General features: G+C 42.9%; 1 protein-coding gene across 2 annotated transcripts in view; it reads left to right on the forward strand.

The window, feature by feature from the left end:
* Window positions 1-17115, forward strand: part of LOC109426378 (protein chiffon) — a 69100-nt gene that overhangs the window by 39510 nt on the left and 12475 nt on the right. For both annotated transcript variants that reach the window (XM_029875611.2, XM_019701858.3), the window contains 2 exons: window positions 2965-4117; window positions 13737-15638. In XM_029875611.2, coding sequence (XP_029731471.2) covers window positions 2965-4117; window positions 13737-15638 — 3055 coding nt within the window. The remainder of the gene's footprint in view (window positions 1-2964; window positions 4118-13736; window positions 15639-17115) is intronic.

The raw sequence follows: 17115 nt of genomic DNA on the forward strand, positions 1-17115 counted from the left end.
AACAGTTCCAAGCTTCTGGACCGAAGACTTCCAAACTTCAAGCAGTCCAATCTCATGGGATGAAGTCCTTCTGCTTTTGGGTAGAAGTCTTCCGAACTTCTGGTACTAAGCCTTGTAAGTTTTTGGGACCACACCTTACATACACACTTTTGGGACGATGCCTTGCAAGCGTTTGGTACGAATAGTTCTACGCTTCTGGGCCAAGCCTTCCTTGTTTTTGTGACGATGTCTTTCAAGCCTCGCTTTGCAATACCGGGTTTACGAATCTTTGCAATACCGGTTTTACGAAACCTTCCATGTTTTTCGAGTGACGATTTCCATGCTTCTGAAAAGAAGCCTTACCATCTTTTGAGACGAAGTCTTCTAAACTTCTGGAGCGAAGCCTTCCAATCCTCTTAGATGAAGTTCTTCGGAGCCTCTGGAATGAGGCCTATCAAGCTTCTAAGATGTAATCTTCCATGTTGTTGGAAAAGGCCTCCCAAGATTCTGGGGTGAGACCTTTCAAGCCTTTGAGATGAAATGTTCTAAGCTTATGTAACGAAAGTCCTCCATGCTTCTGAGAAGCAGCCATCCAAGCTTCTGGGACTAAGCCTTGTAAGCTTTTGCGACAAAGCCTTGCAAGCGCTTAGGCTAAGACTTCTACGTTCCTGGGAATATTTCCACGTTTCTGGAACGAAGCCTTCCAAGCTTCTGGGACGAAGTCTTCCAAGCCTCTAGGACGCAACTTTGCAAGCTGCCGGTAGGAAGTCTTCCATGCTTCCCGAGCGAAAATTTCCATGCATCTGGAACGAATCTTCCGAGCTTCTGGAACGAAGTTTTCCAAGCTTCTGTAGCGAAGCCTTCCAATCCTTTTAGACGAAGTCCTTCAAAGCCTCTGGAATGAAGCTTCTAAGATGTAACCTTCCATGTTGTTGGACAAGGCCTCCCAAGATTCTGGGGTGTTCAAGCCTTTGATATGAAATGTTCTAAGCTTATGTAACGAATACTTCCAATCTTCAAGCATTCCAAGTTAATGGGATAAAGTCCTCCATGCTTCTGAGAAGCAGCCATCCAAGCTTCTGGGAACATGTCTTCCAAGCTTCTGGGACTAAGCCTTGTAAGCTTTTGCGACAAAGCCTTGCAAGGGTTTAGGCAAAGACTTCTACGTTCCTGGGAATATTTTCATGTTTCTGGAACGAAGCCTTCCAAGCTTCTGGGACGAAGTCTTCCAAGCCTCTAGGACGCAACCTTGCAAGCTGCCGGTAGGAAGTCTTCCGTGCTTCCCGAGCGAAAATTCCCATGCATCTGGAACGAATCTTCCGAGCTTCTGGAACGAAGTTTTACAAACTTCTGTAGCGAAGCCTTCCAATCCTCTTAGACGAAGTCCTTCATGCTTTTGGGACGAAGCCTATCAATCTTCTATGATGAAGCCTTCCATGTTTTTAGACAAGACCTCTGAAGCTTCTGGGGTAAGACCTTTCAAGATGAAATATTTCAAGCTTCTGAAATTCCAAGCATTCCAAGCACATGGGACGAAGTCCTCTATGCTTCTGGGAAAAAAACCTTGTGAGCTTTTGGAACAAAGCCTTCCAAACTTTGAGACGATGCTTTGCAGGTGATTGGAACGAAAACATGTACACTTCTGGGCCAATGTCCTCCAAGTTTTTGAAACGAAGTCTTCCAAGCTTTTGGTCCTTCACGCTCCTGGGACGAAGGTTTTCAATCTTCTTAGTACAAGCTTTCCAAGCTTCTGTGACGAAGCCTTTTAGGCATCTAGAACGAATTCCTCTAGTCTTCTTGGACGAATACTTCCATATTTCTGGAATGAAATCTCCCAAGGCCTTTCAAGCCTTTGAGGTGAAGCTTTTCAAGGCTCCGAGGCGAAATCTTCCAAGCTTTAGTGATAAAATCTTCTGGGCAAGGCCTTGCATCCTACTATGACGAAGACTTCCAAGTTTCTGGGAAGCAACCTTTAAAGCTTCTGGGAAGAAGTCTTCCAAGCTTCTGGGACTAAGACTTGTAAGTTGTTGGTACATAGCCTTCCAAACTTCTGGGACGAAGTCTTGTCTGGGATGACGACTTCTACGCTTCCTGGGGCGGAGGCTTTCATGTTTCTTGAACGAAGTCTTTCAAGCTTTTGGGACGAAGTCTTCCAAGCCACTAGGACGAAACCTTGCAAACTTCCATGCTTCTTGAACGAAGCCTTCCTAGCTTCTAGGACAAAGTTTTTAAACTTCTAGAGCAAAGTCATCCACTTCGATGAGCTTCTGGGGTAGAACCTTCCAAGTCTTTGAGATGAGATTTTTCAAGCTCCTGAAGATCCAAGCATTCCAAGCTCATGGGACGAAGTCCTCCATGCTTCTGGGAAAACCCCTTCCAAGCTTCTGGGAAAAGCCTTTCAAACCTCTGAGACGATGGCTTGCAAGCGTCTGGGACGAAGATTTGTACGCTTCTGGGGCGAAGTCCTTCATGTTTTTGAAACGAAGCCTTCCAAGCTTCTGGTCTTTCACGCTCCTGGGACGGAGGCTTTCAATCTTTTTTATAAAAGCTTTCCAAGCTTCTGGGGCGAAACCTTTTAAACATCTAGAACGGATTCCTCTAATCTTCTTGGACGAATCCATCCATATTTCAAGGATAAAGATTTTTTAGGGAGATGAAGCCAACCTGCTATGACGAAGGCTTCTGAAACCAAGCCTTCCAACCTTTCCTCGCTTCAGATTCTGCGATGAGGCTTTCCAAGTCTTGTAAGATGAAATTTTTTCGGTTTCTGGGACGTGCAAGGCATAGAGAAAAAAGCCTTTCGAAGATCTGGGACATCTGGGACTTTTGGATTGCAGCTTCTGAGATGATGTCTTCAGAGATCCTGGGAAAAGGGTTTCCAAGCATCTGAGACGAAGTTTTCCAAAGAATTTGGGAAGAAACCTTCTAGGCAAAGCCTTCCACCCATCGTATCTAACTCCAATCCTAACTTCTCTTCCCTTCCAGACCAAACCATCGATACCGCGCAGCCGTGCGGATGCTATGCTCCAGCGAGTCCGACAACAACAACAGCAGCAGCAATACAACAGTAACAACCCATCGAGTGCACCTCCGAGTCCTTGCAGTCCTGCACCCGGCATCAACTCCGGCTTCCGCTCGAACCAGCAGCAGTCCGATCGCCTCCAGCAGTCACCGGCCCATCTGGCCAAGTCCTGGGGTAAACCCATCTGGACCACCGAGTACGCACTAAAATTCTTCAAGAAGGTCATCGAAACGTGCAGCGCCAGTCGAGGCCACGATCTCCCTCCGTCGCTTTCGAAATCGGCTTCAGCCTCGGAGCCCGCTCGAAAGCCGACCAACGTCCAACACCTCCGAGGAGATTTCATAAAAATCGAATCCTACCAGCGGCACTACCGACCGGCCTTCCAGCTGTTCAAAAAGTGGCCGGTGTTGAACCTCAACGCCCGGTCCAGTGCGTCCCCATTCAACAGTAACGTCCGGGATCGGGATCGTGACCGCGATCGAGATCGAGATCGCGATCGGCCCAGTCCGAAGGTAGCCACCGGGACCACCAACAAGGTTACGGCGGCGGCGGCGGCGCCGGTGGCAACGGTTCCAACCACCAGCACCACCAACCAGACCAATGCCCACACGAAGCCGACGCAGCAGCAACAGCAACGGTGCGGGTATTGCGAAATCTGTCGGATCGAGTACGACGTCCTGGCGAACCATTTGGCCGCCGAGAAGCACAGTGCGTTCGTGAAGAACGATGCCAACTTCGAGGCGCTGGATAAACTGATCGGTGAGGGGGGTGTCGATTTGCAGACGTTTCTAGAGAACAACCCGGCTTCTGAGGTTCCGGAAGAGGTGAAAGAAGAAGACGAAAAAGTGGAGGAAGAACCTGTAGTGAGAGAAAAAGAAAAACTAAGTGAACGAGAAGTGCGACGAGACGCTGACAGTGTGGAAGTCAAAGTGGAAGAAAAAGAAACAGAGGTGAAATGTGAAGAACAAATTAGTAAGGAAGAGAAGGAAAAGACGAATAAAGAAGAAGCAAATCTAGAAGAACAGGTGGACGAAAACAAAAGGATACTAATTGGGGAAGATCTTAGTGAACAAAAGCCACCGAAAGTGATAAAAACTTACTCCAGGGGACGTAAAGGTGAGTTCTGATTCGTAACTAATATCATTCTTGTTGGTTTATGGAAGAAAAGGATTCATGTTGCCATGAATATAAGGGTACTACCGTTACCGAGTGGGACACCAGTGCTAACATATACCCAACAGGCTCCGGAATTGTAACTGGATCCCCTTTCGCTCATTCAATATATATCGTATCGGTTGCATCAACGACGTATCCAGCATGTGGGTGTTGTATTTTGTTATAGGCTTGATATAGGTAAGGTTTTCCATAGGGCTTAGGATTGACTAACTGGTGTTTAACAGCTGTTGACACGGAACCCTCCTCCACTTCAGTCATCCAAGATCTCATTCGAATATTTGGCACTATCCCAAGGTGATTTTGTAACTCTATTCTTCTTCGGAGTTGTTCTAGAAGAAGCTTTCTAGTATCCGGACTGCTGAGCGCTCTCGATTACGGTCCAGCTTCATGTCTAGCGTGACAACCGCGCAGTAATGGATTCCCTTTTGCTTCTGGTTATTTGAGAGACCAAGGACAGACTAATAAGCTCTGATAACATCCCCGTAGTGTCCAGTAGCTGCCAGGTGGCTTCCCGTATTTGAGTGGAAAAATCAATCTTTGTCTTTTCCACCTCTCCGGAACTTCGCCTCTATGATCGCCTTAATAGCTACTGTCGGAATACCATCTGGGCCTGGTGCCTTGTTCACCTTGAGCGATTTCGCTACCGCAAAGATTCCTCATTTATCATCAGGGCAACCTGGTTTTGGCCGCTTTGGCCATAGAGGACGGGGCCCATGGTCGTGTGTAGTGCAGCATCTCTGGGGAGTATTCCAAACGGTGCCGACGCGCCCTACTTTTTGGCCATGACTACCATGTAGGCATCACCCAGGGAGTCGTGTTGACTGCCTGGCAGAGGTTACACTAGTTTACAAAATATAAAGAAAGTCGTGAACTTTTGTCAACGATCAAAATTTTTGAAGCATAATTTAGCGCTGATTTTGAAACCGTGCTTCAAAAAATTTAAAGTAGAACAGTTTCTGAGTTTTAGCTCAATATCGAGTTTTACAACTTTTTAAAATATGGAATTTAATAAAATTCAAATATCTTGCGTTTTGTTCAACCAATTTTAAATCTTTCTCCATAAATTAAAAGCTGAATATAATACCATTCGATCATCTGAATGCAGGTTTTGCGTCAGAATGATGAAATTCAAGATATTGGCAAGTTTTAGGGACGATCTCCTTAAATTTTAGCAAAATTTCCAAAAATATATGAAGAAATGTATTTTTTTTCAATAGGTAAAAAACAATTTAAAAATTCTTTCTCAACGTTTATTTGACATATCATGTGTAGGCGAGTTACAGTAAAAAAAATCAGCTCAATCGGAGCATTGATTACGAAGAATGAGATGTGTAAAGTTAGCGACTTTGCTTAAAAATAGAACAAAAATCGATTTCAAATCATCAACCTTGTATGGAAAGTCGAAATAATTTCCGTTCTACTGTAATTTTTTTTCCTTCGCGTTTTCGTACTCAGGGCATGATTCTACACCAAAAACAATCATCAGCTTACCGAGTTCAAAAATGCTGTAAACTAGTGTTATCGAATCAGTGCCAGTTTAACCGCCCTTTAGCCCTTCACTCCATTTTACCCTCATCGGTGCGATCTCTTTGCATGCTTCTCCTAGCTCATAGGCAGGATGCGCTGAGTCCTGTTATTTCTGGACTCCACCAGTATGCTGGTTGGTTCCTGGGATTTTCTTGACATTGTGGTATCGTAAGTGTGACTTGGGTTTCATCTAGATCGTCGGTGTTACTCTTCACGAAAAAATCGGTTCAAAAATGCCGGCTTGTCGATGTGTAAGGCAAGGTGTAAGGTCAGCCCGATGACTATCAATGACTCTCGATGTCTTCGAGTTCAACCATGAACTGAACTGCCAGATGGTCACTCTGCGTGTATTCATCGTCTACCCTTCCGAGTATGTTGGGGTGTCGTGTAGACTCAGATTCTAAAAGGTTACATTGATGACGGACTCTGCACCATTCTTACTGTAGCTATTTTTGTCTACGTTCACGACATCCACGTTACACCTAGCCGTAGATTCAATTCGAGTAATGCCCAATCTCTTGTATTAGTCAAGCGGCTATCCCATTCGATCGCCCAGGCGTAGAAGGTTAAAGTCGAAGTCGACTGGACTGAATTCCACTAGCGCGCTGGACAGTGAATCTAGCATAGACCAGAGCTGGTCTTGCTCCTGTCGGGGCTTTTACACGCCCTCGGTTTGTAGCCTTGCTCGAAGCACTTGTAGCACACCTCTAGCAACTCATGAATGCTGCATGGGCACTCTGACCAGCCAACCCTGATATTCCCGGGGGAGCGGGACATTTGGCATAAAGTCATTTGGCATAAGGTCGTTTGGCATAAGGTCATTTGGCATAAAGACATTTGGCATAACGGTCATTTGGCATAATGGACATTTGGCATAATCGAAATGCACCCTTCTTTATTGTGCCAAGTGTCAATTATGCCAAATGACCGTTATGCCAAATGTCTTTATGCCAAGTGACCTTATGCCAAACGGCCTTATGCCAAATGACTTTATGCCAAATGACACAGACCCTATTCCCGGCTACAGCTGCTTTGTTGACCTACCCTAGCTCTTTTTTTTATAAAAAGAGGAAATCTGCTTTTACAGATACCCAAGAGGTGGTTCCTCGGGTTATGTGTGGTCGACACTGAAACCTCTTTTTCTTTCTTCCTTACCTACGCGGTACGCCCGTTAGGAATGACTTAGAGAAGGGTGATGACTTCGTACATGAGTACACTCTAATGGTAACCTATCGCCCCTATCTCGCTTGTAGGCTTGCTTGCTTTTTATTGTCTTCTTCTTCCTTATGGGCTTTTTTGACTGCAAGCCATTGAGCATGGAAATATATTTTTTGAGCAATCAAAAGGTTAATTCGTCAATTAACATCTAAATTAACGACTCATGCAAAATATTTCATTTTACCAAATCGAATTTAATAGTTTTAAGCGATTTATGTTAGGTGCGATATTTCCCATACAAGTCACCCTCCAAAAGTTGCATGCAAGTTTTCATACTAACATAAAATGCTTAAATCTATCAAATTTGATTAGGTAAAACGAAATATTTTGCATGGGTCGTTAATTTAGATGTTAATTGACCAATTAACCTTTTGATTGCTTAAAAAAAATATTTCCATGCTTAATGGCTTGCAGTCAAAAAAGCCCAAAATCGCATATTTTGCCCTATAAATTGAGGTATAGCTCAAAATTGTGACGTGTTGGAGCAAATCTGAGCCCGGATTCGGATTCAGCAGCCGAAAATCCTTCGGAGACACATAAGTTTGCTCTTGAGACAAAAAATGTTGCGCTGTGTAATATCCCGCCCACTGGTAAAAATGATTTATTCATCTAGTAATTTATGGTAGCCCAATCCTATGGCAGTTCAGCGCCCGCGTCTACGCCGCTCACCTGCACTTTTTCTGCTGGCGCTGTACCTTCTCATGCTGCTCTGACAACTCACTCTAAGATACTCCAGCTTCCGCTCTCACCCCTCGTTATGGCGATCTCTAAGTCCCTCTCTCGTGAACAAATTAATCATCGCTCCCTTGTAGGAGGTCGTGTCTGTTGGGTCTCTTTTTAACACGGTGTTCGGAAATACAGGAATTCTCAGGAAATTTCATTTAACAAAAGGGAAAAATCTAAAATACTCAGTGAATATCCTGAATACTCCAGAATACTTTCTGTATATCTACTCAGACGAATAGTCTACAGAGATATCATCTACATTGTTGATATGAATAAAAAAATCCAATTTGTATTGTTTATTTCTTTTAAATATGACGTCGGTGAAGATTCATCTAAATGATTATTCGAAAAGTAAGTTAAATCATGAAGGAATGTGGACAACCGTGCTAATTCATCTCTATGAAGATTTAAAAAAAAAATCCATCAGTTTTGTTTCAGAAATACCTCTTGGATTGCCGTCGATGATTTCTTACAAAAAATTCTCCTATAATGTTTCGAAAAAATTCTGCTTTCCTTCTATATTTTTAACTCCAGTTTTCTTGGTATTCCTTTTTGAACTCCTCCAGGAGATTCTTCCAGATTCCTATAAGCGTTTTTCCAAGCTTTGATCAAATCTTCCAGGATTCTTGAATTCCGACTGATCAAGAAATTGTTATCAGCTTTTTTCTAGAGTTTATCCCGGGATTTCTACAGGAGTTTCGATCGTGATATTTCCTAAAGGTTCTCGCGAAATTTCTGTCAAAGTTTCACTTGAGATTTCTTTTGGAGTTTTGAAGATTGCCTTCTGTGTTGGCGCTGTGATATCTCTCAGAATTTTCCGAACTTCCTCCTAAGATTTTCTCCGGATTGCCTTTCAGAATTTCTGCAGGAGCTATTGGTGATATTCCTCATGAAGTTCTTCCCGTGGTTTATTTCAGAGCTTTTTCCAAGCATTTTCTCGTAGTTGTTTACAGGATTTCTTGCAGTGATCCTCCTAAGGCTTTTTTTGCAGATTTCCTCGTGATTATTCCAAGAATTCTTCACGGAATTCCTAATGGAAATTGTCCCGACATTCTAGGTGCTCCTTTTGGGATTTCCTTAACGATAAGGTATTTGGAGTACGAAGCTTACATTTTCTAGAGTACTGTTTGAAAAAACAGTTAAGGATTTCGATGAAAATGCTTCCCGATGTTTTTTTATCTAGTTCATTTATTTGGAGCTCATCGTGTATAATGCTTTACGGAGCCGAAGATCTTTTGTGAACTTAATATATACACGATATACACGATAATAACTTTTCAATTACATCTGTTAGAAATGGGAGGAAGCCAGGATACTCGTGGCAGCTCGAGGTTAGAAGGTCACATTTTGTGAGATGGACAGGGTAAGGATTGGGCCAAAGGTTTCACTTCAGCTCATCCGGGGGCGAATCACATCTTGCTAGTGAGCTCGGTGCATTGTGATGTTGGCACCAACTTGCTATTGGGCTTGGTCTTCCGGATGGCCAGAAGCAGCTTGATAACACAAAGAGGACAAAACAGAGAAAAAAAATCTGGAATAGAAAACTGCTTCCCGATGTGCCTGAACTACCATCACGATGCATATCTGTTCTGTTCGTTTTACGCTCTGGAAAATGTGAGCTGTGTACTCCAAATATCTTGTCCCTTAAAATTGCTCCAGGAGTTCTTACAGTGTTTTTTCCCGAAGTTTTTATTTTCGAATTGTCTCCTGGAATAACTTTGAAATTTCCTGTAAGAAATTCAGTGGCGTCGTGTAACCTCACTTACCTGTGCACCGACCGTAAAACTTGCAATTGCAGGGAATTTATTATCAGAATCGAAATTGAAATTAGCGACAGCAGCTATTCTCGTCATTTTCTAATTATTACAAGCGAATTTGTTCAAAAAATTCAAAAGTTCATACTTGGTGCACAGGTAGATTTGAGGTTAGAGAATCGCCGCTGGAGAAATTCCTGAATAAATATCGGAAGTAATCTAGGTGAGAAGAAGAAAGTTCGGGAAAGTAATGAAAGTCAAAGATGAACTCTGAAAACCTCTAAGAGAAATTCCAGGAGAAATTCCTTGCGAGGAAGTCCAAGAGAAATGTCGGAAACCTCTCACTAGAAGACTACAAGAATTTCGCAAAAATCCCGAGAAAAAATTGTTGAAAAGATATCCTGGAAAACCACTTGGAGGAATTTCTGAAGGAACTTTAGATACATTTTGTATGGATCTCCGAGAGGAACCCAGCGAGAAAATCTGGAAGCATATCGAGAAAACCACTTGAAGAAATCCCAAAAGAACAGGGACAAAGTCTCTGAAAGAACTACATGTTTAGGCCGCTCGCAATGCTGTTTTATTTTGTATGGCGAGTTTTAAAAATTTTAAAACTCGCCATACAAAATAAAACAGCATTGCGAACGGTCTTATGGGAGTAAATACGTAAAAACCTCTAGATGGAAACTAAGAGTACTTGATGAATTGAAAAAAAGAAACCTTTGATAAATTCAATGAAGAACTCGTGGGAAGATTTCTTTAAGAAACTGCTGAAAAATATAAAGTAGGGATTGTAAAAATCAAAGAAGGAATTCTGGAATTCAAGGGAAAATCATGGAGAAAATTTCTAGACAAATCTGCTGAAGAATTTCGGGACGAAAAAGGAATCAGATGGGATTGCTAAGAGTTCTTGAGAAGTATTAATCGGAATAGCTGAGATATTCGGTTACGCCCGTTTTTTATTCAAAATGGTTGCTATCGAAATTTCTAGTGTTTCATACACTATTGGACTTTCATTGAAATTTAGTCCTATAGGACTTTCGTTGAAATTTCTTCATCAGCACTGAGAATAGACATCCAAGTCCAGTTTCAAATCTGTAATTAACGGTCATATGGACTGTGGAGTTACTGGTTGGACGCCTAAATGTTTTATAATAAAAAAAAATTCAAAAATATCCCTCATTATTTTCATAGGGGTTTTCCAAAAAAGTTCTGAGAAGAATTCGTCAATTTGGTGAAATTTCTTGCATAACAAATCTTGCGCATTTTCCCTTAAAATGGTTGCCTAATTCTTAAAGATATTTCTGTAATTTTTGAAAAATAAACAAACTTCATGTAATGTGGGCCTTTTTTTCAATCTTAATTCATCTGAACCTAATTCCATCCAGTTTGTTGTCTATGCTTGGTACAGGTCGGGAATGTACTTTATGGCCTCTCTTCGGTTTCATGGGACGGAAGGCGGCGCCGACATTAGCCCATCCATCGTTTCAGTTTAGTACCACTTGGCCCTACTACGAGAATGCCGTCGCTATCAGCTCTTAAGCGGGTACCGTCTCGGTTGCCAATTCCATTCGCTAACCAGTATAGGTACCATGATCAGGAACTTACTTGCATCGTTCCTAATGTACCCGAGCAACTCCAAAGCACTTTTAGAAGCAGTGCCAATTATTTTTTTCTAGTCATATATACTAGAAGAGGTTCATAAAACCATCATAAAACCAAAATTAAAGGTACGAGGTTTAATGGCGGTTCACAAAATCTCTACAAGACTAATTGGTCATATTGGGGCAATTTCGCTTGTACAAAGTTCCCTGGCCAAGTTCGCAGGGGTTGACGGTATTAAAGTGAAGGAGTTTCATTTTGATTATTGTAATGTAGTGTTCTTTAGTGAAACATATCACCTTTTTAACACTTTAATGCGCCTCCAACGGTTCATCACGAACCGGCTGCTGCAGATGGAGTATGACTGATCATATGCATCAGACATGCTCGATAAACACGGAGGATCCGCCAGGGCTCAGTAGAGTCTATTCCCGAGCAATAGTTCCAAGTCGGTTGGATTTGAGAAGGTTTTGATGATCGTTACAAATCCTAATAAAAGTATTATAGGATTTGTGACAGGTTTTGGAACCTTTAACAGCCAGCTGACTTCAAAATGTTGTTTGGGCTCTATTTCCCACGTTTCTCGGTTGATTTTGATTAGTAATTTATTAATGTCATAGTCGCTTTGTCGATTTTTTACCATGTTAGTTGGTTATATTTTCTTTAAATAATACAATTAAAATCAACCGACGAATTAATAGTGGGAAGGAGATTTGCAGCACTTAATTGTGCTGATAGATTCGAAGCTAACGTGCGAACATTTAAACGCATTGTTGACATCAATGCGTTCGACGTGACATTTCGGACAAAAGCTGGCTGCTTTTTATTAACTGAACAACGTTACTTTTGTATGAATAGGTTGACATTTCTAGGCCACGCATGAGAAAATGACATGGTTTATCGAGGTAGGACCGATAGGACAGAACGAATTTGAATATTTTTCATAGTATTTGTAGGGGGATGAATACATAATAGTTGACAAGCAATTTTTGTTTTATTACAATCAACTGACCAACTTGGCGAGGCTTGCTTACATAACAACTGACAATAAAGAAACCAATTTTCCTTGACTTTCTACGCAACCGACCAAACACACGTGTTTTCGTTAATCTCCTAGAATTATTAAGACATGACGTATGTGCATGACGAAACAACTAGCAGGACACAGTTCCAGACGTCTCTTTTTAATAACGACATTCAGCATATTCAGCATATTTTTAAAACTACACTTCAATAAAGCAAAGACTAAAGCTGCTATGATAGAACAGATCAGAATGACTTAATTGACTATTACCTTGGAGATCTACTTCGAATAACTGACAAATTGACAAGAACCTAACTAAATACATGAACCATACTACAAAAAACCAATTGACAAAAAGAAAAAAAGGGGAAACTTTTATTAAAACTATTTTTGTTCAACGCAGGCCAAAACAGTGTCGACTTGGGCCACGCACGCCTACGTACTTCTGTGTGTTGAACCAAAAATAGAGGCTCCTAGAAGCAAATGTAGGGAAAGGGTGCGGTGTAGAACATAAGCACAGTGTTGCTACCGCCGTAATCACTTTGAAAAAAAAAAAAAAAAAAATTTCGCTTGTACAAAGTTACTTTCGGAAGTCTGGGATTTCTAAAGAGTCTCAGAAGGACCCAAATCAGTGACTATAAGACGAATGCACATTTTCAAATTGAAGATAATCTTCACACAGTAACTATTTTGTCCACTCTACCTCTGGTCCATAAACCACAAAAATAGTATGGAAAGTGCTCACAGATTTATTCGATAACAAGCCATCTTCGCATATATCCACGTTAGTCTTATTTTTTACAATTGAAATGGTTGTAGCATTCATCTACTGTCGAGACAAAACTCTAAAGAGTTGTACAAAATTGCCGCAATTTTTTTTTATTAAAATTGCAATACTGTTCTTGTTTAGATTTTAACAATCAAAGCTATAAATAAACATTATAACTTATCTAAAGTAGAGAGACGGGCTTGGTGGCCTAGTGGCTACCGCTTCTGATTCATATGTAGAAGGTCCTGGGTTCAATCCCTGGCCCGTCCCTTTTCTCCTACTTTGTATCTTTCTATATACTTTCTCCCTCCTGTCTATGTATACAACTCCTGTATATTCACATACTCATAGCCATCGGTTGAAAAAGCCGTTTCCCTTGCTTCCAAACTTTTCACAGCACAGTGTCTCAATCCTATTAGATAACGCCTACAAGTTATGCAATCAAGCGTACTGTGCCGCACATCTTCAGAACAATAAAAACACACAATTCCTTTACCTTTCCCTGATATCCACGCACCAATGTGTGAACCTTCTGCCAACCAATTCCCACCAACACTTCGACATCCGCATGAATTTGTGCTGACGCAGAGGTATATTCGGTCAGATGTGGATACAAACTATTGCAATCATCACTTCCTTACCCTTCCCCACATTCACCTGCAACCTGACGTCGCAGGCGTCATTGTCGCATAAAAATAGAAGATCATCAAAGCTCACACAATGAAGATGCCTGCTAGTCCCCAGCAGATATCTCATTGGTTCCTTGTGTGAGTGTAGCTGGTCTGGCGATACTGGAGTAGCATCTACGGGTGGTCAATCAAGTTCAAGCTCAATTACAACTTATCTAAAGTAGAGCCTCAGTAAAAAAAATCTTCGATTTCAACCGTAAATTAACTCTAAATATACTAACTGATTATATTTCCTCTTCCCCACTTTCAGGCAAGAATCACCTTCTTGCATCGGAAGATCTCGCTGAATCAGCCGGATCGCCAACCAGATCTCCATCTGCCAAACGCACTTACGCCGGCCGGAAGCAAAAGCGTCGAGCGGCAGCACTAGCACTAGCATCGAAAGCATTTTCTGCATCGCCATCAGCCAGCCCCAAACCGGTGGACGACGATCAGTTACCAGAGGTAGACACCGTCAAAGACGACGCCGTTCATCCGCCGCCGGAACCATCCAACCCTAAGGACGCGTCCGAAGCGCAAATGTTTGGACGACGGTCAGCGATCTATCATCATCCTCACAACACACTCAATCATCACAATCATCAGAAGGTGAAAGCGGCCCGGCAGCTCCAACAGCAAGTGATCCTCGGTGGCTCCATTCCGTCTAGCACCAGCACCACCACCACCACCACCGGGGTCATCGATCCGGCAGCACCAGGAAGCACCGAAGACATGAAAGTGCTCAACAACGAACCGATCAAGAATCAATCGAAACGCAGCGCAGCGGACAGAATGGGATTGAAGGGGTCCAGCCTGAAACCGAACAACGTGGTCCACCATCCGACGGTGGAGATGCTCGAATGCGAAGGGCTGGATCCGAAGAACACCAAGCGGATCAGTTTGGGCCTGCGGCAGAACCCGAAACGAGCGAACCTCAACGAAGATTTCACCAGTTTGCTGGATGAGACTTTGGGACCGATGCGAAAACCTCGGGTCCGACGAGAGTCCGCTAAACGGGTAAATTATTCGGAACCCCGGGAGGACGAAATTGCTTCCCAGGAAGAAATTATGCAGAGTATTCTGGAGAAGACCGCAAAGGAAGCGAGTGAAAGCGCAGCCAAGAAGAAAAAGCCGGGATCGCCGAAACGGCCACTGGACGTGAAGATCCGGGGAATTCAGTGGCGGGCACCTTCACCCCAGGCTCGTCCTCCGGTCAAATCTCCTCTGCTCTACAAGGTCATCGATGACTCCAAATCGAAGAGCAGAAAGACCGCTTCGCCGATGAAGGGATCCCGGGATGGTGGAAGCCCCAGCAAATCCACCAAAAACGGTCTGATAGTCAAGATTCGCCGGGTGCGGCAGTCGGAGCTCAGTTTACTAAACGACGAAGCCGAGAACTTCATGTTCCCGAGGAAGGACGACAGTTCCGATGAGGAGACGGACGAAGACCGCCATACGACTTCGGAATTGGGACCAGGCGATCAGAGTCAGGACCTGCCGAGCAGCGAGCTGGACCACCGAAATTCCATTAGCATGCGGAAATCGAGTGGGACACCTTCTGGCAGCAGGAAGCGGACATCATCCTGCAAACTCCCCCCGCCGGATTCGCCCAGTAAAAAGGCAGCTAAGGATTCCGATTCCGAAACTCCGCGGTCACGGCGAGCGGGAGCTCGCGGTCCAGCGGCGCTACTCCAGGACAACGCCGAGTATTACAAATTTCAAGACCCGGGATCCAGGTTGCGATTTCCGGAAGCCCCCATCCAGCCAAGCCCCTCAACAATAGAAGATGATGAAGAGGACGGTGCACCGAGAGCACCGCCGCAGCGACGTGGCAACAAGCGCTGCCGGTCTAAGACGCCGGCCGCCGCATCCACGATGACCAGCCAGAAGCAGCAGGAACACGACATTCTGCTGGGGACCCGGTCGTCGCCCACTTCGCCCTACCAACACCAGGAGCAGCTGTTGAACTGCGGCAAAAACATCATCAACTACGTGAAGGGAAAGGAGGATGGGATGGGGGTGTTCCGATGGAGTAACTTTAGGAAAAACTGCAAGGAAATTGAACCGTATCGGTTCGCGTTCGAGCGGGTTCCCTCGCTGGAACCGTGGTACGAGACGTTCCAGCGGCAGGACGACTGCTCGGAGCAAGTCTACGAATACTTTGGAAATACCGGTAAGTTTTTTTTTTTGATGAATTAATGTTTATAAAATTTATACTTCGTACCTACGTAGTGGGCAACTTACTTCAGAACTAGCTCACTAGGCTGCGCAAACGATACTGCAAAGATTATAACTGCCTGTAATGTAAGAGCCTAATTTTTATTGTGAAATACATTTGTTTCTCTGATATCTGGACGTTAAACATGCTTATAAACCTAAAGTTGATGTCTTAGTTCTGACATCTGACCTCTGGGCGCTGTCCATAAACTACGTAGACTTTCTTTCGGCCATCTCAGATCCCCCCTCCCCCCTAGTAGGCTTTTAGGCTTTTGTTCATACAAAATTTTCGAAATTTGTATGGAGCGTAGACTTTGCACCCCCCCCTTCCCCCCCTTAGAGTCTACGTAGTTTATGGACAGCCCCACAGTTGTTCATACCAATATTGACCTTTTGGTGAAATGATCTCCAGTTATAAATTGTCTCACTTAATGTTGTTGATTTGCCAAAATCGCAGCCCAACAGAAAGATGTATTATTTGTGTTTTCTGCAATTATGTTTATCTGGTCACACTTTGTCTGTTAGTGCCACAAATTTCCCGAATGAAGGAGAACGTTCCTCTGGAGCCGACCTATTGATACCTGGTAGTCTGTTAGTGTGATTAGTTGATAGATATCCAACCTAAATATCTCGGCTCGGTGAAGAGTTATGATGTTGGTGTCTTTAAAAAATCCTTTAACGGTTAAAGGTTAAATTCAGCTTTTAGAACAACTGTGTTTCGGTGTTCAGGATGTTCTAGGTTGTCAGTGAAGTCTCAAATACATATATTCCCATGTTTACTTAATAGAGGACTCAATTTGCAACAATTTTACCGAAGACAGTATTCTGTTTTATTGTATGTGTGAATTTATACAGACGTTTCTATGTTGTGGTCATATATGACCCCTCTGGCTCCAAAGGGCTGAACCCTACAATAAAACAGAATACTGTCTTCGGTAAAGTTTTTGCTAATAGAGTCCTCTATTAAGGACACTGACAACCTAGAAAATCCTGATCACTAAAACACAGTTGTTCTAAAAGCTGAATTTGAATATGGGTTACGTTTATATGTATTCATTTAACCTTCTGCAAGAATATTAAAAGGTGTTTTATATTCTGGAATGTTCTAAGTGTTCCAAACTTTCTTATAATGAAGTCCTTCAAATCTACAAGAATAGCTTTATGTGTTTTAACCATGAATAATAACATTGCATACCGTGCCATGCCCTAATACCGTGACCTTAAGGATGCTCTTCACTTCAAAGAGCCCTGTAAAAATCAATAATCCATGTTTCTTGATTTTTCAAACGCTACATTATTGCTTATTGTGTGTATTATGTATAATAAATATGATTAATGGAATTCCAAATGTTTAATCCATTGTTACAATCGAAATTGTAAAACATAGCATTGTTCCTAATACCGTGTATGTGACCCGCATACGTTGGTGGTCC

Source organism: Aedes albopictus, chromosome 3, assembly GCF_035046485.1.
Source record: "Aedes albopictus strain Foshan chromosome 3, AalbF5, whole genome shotgun sequence".
In the NCBI taxonomy this organism is placed as follows: Eukaryota; Metazoa; Arthropoda; class Insecta; order Diptera; family Culicidae; genus Aedes; species Aedes albopictus.